Below are 2,840 nucleotides of genomic sequence, written 5' to 3' on the forward strand. Positions count from 1 at the left end.
TATGTGTCTTAAGGTAATTTGTCACTTCTGAATGTGCAGAACATTGACATTCTCCATGAGAAGAGACAACATTGAGTAGTGGACAACAATTTTGGCATCTCTCCAGTTCAGCTCTCAGTGTCCCCTTGTGACTGCTTCATAGCCAGCAGGTTTGGCTACTTGCTTCTGATACTATCTTTCTGATAACAGAGGAAACCCTACTGTCTGCCCATTGGTTTCAAATACTGGCACTCAGTTCTCCTTAGTCTCACTTGATTCCAGAAGGTACAATGGAGAAGTACACAGAAACACCACCTACCTTGCAGGTAGAGCATTCCTCTCTTCAGGAAGAAAATCTGTTTCTGCAGCCACAAATACAGCATCTGACAGAAGAGAACCCTGAACTGAGGGGCCAAATCATGCCTGCCCTGGCAACCCCGTTGATGTCTGTACCCTGCTCACTTGAGCATCTCTCTCAGTTTCATGGTGACCCTGACAATCTCTTGACGACCGTGAAGATCCCCAATCCTGCAGATGATGTCCAAGTCAAGTTCTTTTTAAACTACCTAGCTCAGCAGATGGAAAGTTGTGGAGTCATATCTGGGCCTAACCAGAGCACTTTGCTGAAACAATATGAAAAGTTTGTTTTTGAGTTCCAGCAATCATTTGGTGAGCCTACAAAACAGGAAACAGACCCCATGAACAAAGAGGACAACTCCTCTCAGCAGAATGCTTCTACTTTCAATCTCCTTGCTCAAAATCTGAGCTGTAATGAAACCACTCAGAGGGACCACTTCCAAGAGGAACTAGCTGACTCCATCCAGGATGAAGTGAGTGACACAGATATGATGGGCAACCTTCCAGACCTGATCACTCAGTGTATTCAGTTGGACAAGAAACGTAGTGACAGGCCAGAGCTCCTACAGTCAGAGACGCAGCTCCCAGTGTTGGCTTCCCTGATCCAACACCAACCCTTTTCCAGCCCCACAGATGTATCAGCCAAGGAAGAGCCTATACAGTTGCGTGGAAGCCAGCCACCTCTCACCCCAGCCAAACGAGCCCGCCAGCAAGAAGCTCAGCTGTGCCTCTACTGCAGCCAGGCTGGTCACTTCACAAGAGATTGCCTTGCCAAACGTTCTCGGGCCCCAGCAAGGATAAATAACCCAACTCGCCAGTAAGAGAGCCCAGGCAGGTCACTTTGTAAACTTATATCCCTCTCACCTCCAGCCTTATTAATTTATATCCCGCATTAACATTTCAAATACAGGTGGGGAACTGTGATACCACTTCATGGACAGTCAAGAACTTATGTGATTCTGGGAGTTTAAATAATCAGATCTTGTTCATTTGGTGACCCATCACCAAACCAAACCAAACCCAACAATGATGAAAACAATTCGCAGGCACTCTCTGCATTTGGAACCAATAACCCAAGAGTACTGAAACTCTGTAGGCAAAACTGGCCAGTCTAAGCCAATGAAAATATCCCTGAAAGTACACTGGGAACTCCATTCCCTCCAGTGAATGAGATCTGGGTTGAGTTTGTTGGCCTAAGTCTTCTGGGACTAAGATTAGGCCCAAGACTTTCACCTTCACCCTCATTGGTCTATATTCTAGTTCCCTGTTGGTTTAAGACCTTTGGTTGAATTCCTAATTGCATCCCATATCCTACCAACATTTTTCTTTTCTTTTCTTTTTTCATATCCTACCAACATTTTTCTACTGGAGGCTGGAACCTGCTCCACCTATTGAAGAGAGGCCAGCTTCAACACAAACCAACCCTCATGGAAACACAGCTCTACTACCTTTCAATACAGCTATGTATTTTGTTGCCATTTAAAGACTTCTGCTTACCCAAAAAACTGGATCTCTTGGCTATTGACTAACCAGATGGCATGGCCTTTTGAACACTCTGATTGGAACTGTTGGTCCACTTCCTTGAGAACTAGCCTTTCAGGCAGGTACATGTTTTAGCAAGGCCCTATTAATTCCAGATTCCTCCCCTCTTCCTCAATAACCTTTTTTAGGTTATAGTATGTCTAATAGCCAAGTCAAAATGGTCTAGGATAATGACCTTTGACAAATATTTAGTGAGAGTTGGGGAAGGAGTCTTATCATAATTACTATGTCTATTATACCTGGCAGGCAAGGGAACCTAACTAAATAAATCTTCACTAAAGACATAGAGTCAGACCCTGTAGTAGTTTCTGACTCCATAGGCCTTAGTGTGGTCACCATTTGGGATCACTGCCCAAATGTTGAGTTCTATACCCTTATGGACCACCTCTGGGGAGCCTCATCTAGTTGAGAATCTTGAAAAGCAATTAATGGTAGACAATTCTCTGAACCGTCCCATCTGAAAAATCCTGGGGCAAATATATTAACACCATCCATACATAAAACTTAAGAAGAAGTGAGGATTTGATTGCTAGTGTTGTGGTTTTAGCACACAGCAGCTCTGTGTATGGATTCCTAATGCTTCTGAACAAAAGTAGTGCCATGTTGGAGAGACACAATTTTCTAAAATGTTAAGGATGTGCAGTGATAATTGATGTTTGCTGGTAATCATCAGTCCTCTGTTCCTTGCTTCTTGGTGCTGATGTATGTCCCCATAATGGATTTCCTGAAGAAAAATCAGTAATTCCTAGCAACCATCAAGACCTCTCAGAATATGAAGCGTCATTGTACTTTGGCCTTGTTCCTGAAGAATGATATTAACTTTGACAGTACTTAAACCCAGCTAAGGCCTTACTGTTTTCATCCTGTAGCACTAACAAATAGATCGTTTTGTCCATCAATGCCTCACTAACCACCGTGCCAATCCTTATTTGCATTCACAAGAGGTTTCCTTTATCAACAGT

At 43.5% G+C, this 2,840-nt stretch overlaps 1 protein-coding gene across 1 annotated transcript; it reads left to right on the forward strand.

The window, feature by feature from the left end:
• Window positions 1–269: 269 nt before the first annotated feature.
• Window positions 270–2,579, forward strand: RTL4 (retrotransposon Gag like 4). The gene has a single exon (XM_007099340.3). It carries the CDS (start codon window positions 270–272, stop codon window positions 1,155–1,157), a length of 888 nt encoding a protein of 295 aa, XP_007099402.3. The 3' UTR covers window positions 1,158–2,579.
• The last annotated feature ends 261 nt before the right edge of the window (window positions 2,580–2,840 follow it).

Source organism: Panthera tigris, chromosome X (genome assembly GCF_018350195.1).
Source record: "Panthera tigris isolate Pti1 chromosome X, P.tigris_Pti1_mat1.1, whole genome shotgun sequence".
NCBI lineage: Eukaryota > Metazoa > Chordata > Mammalia > Carnivora > Felidae > Panthera > Panthera tigris.

What these genes read in the sequence shown, in the direction of transcription:
- RTL4 (XM_007099340.3), top strand. Translation starts at nt 270, where the DNA reads ATGGAGAAGTACACAGAAACACCACCTACCTTGCAGGTAGAGCATTCC.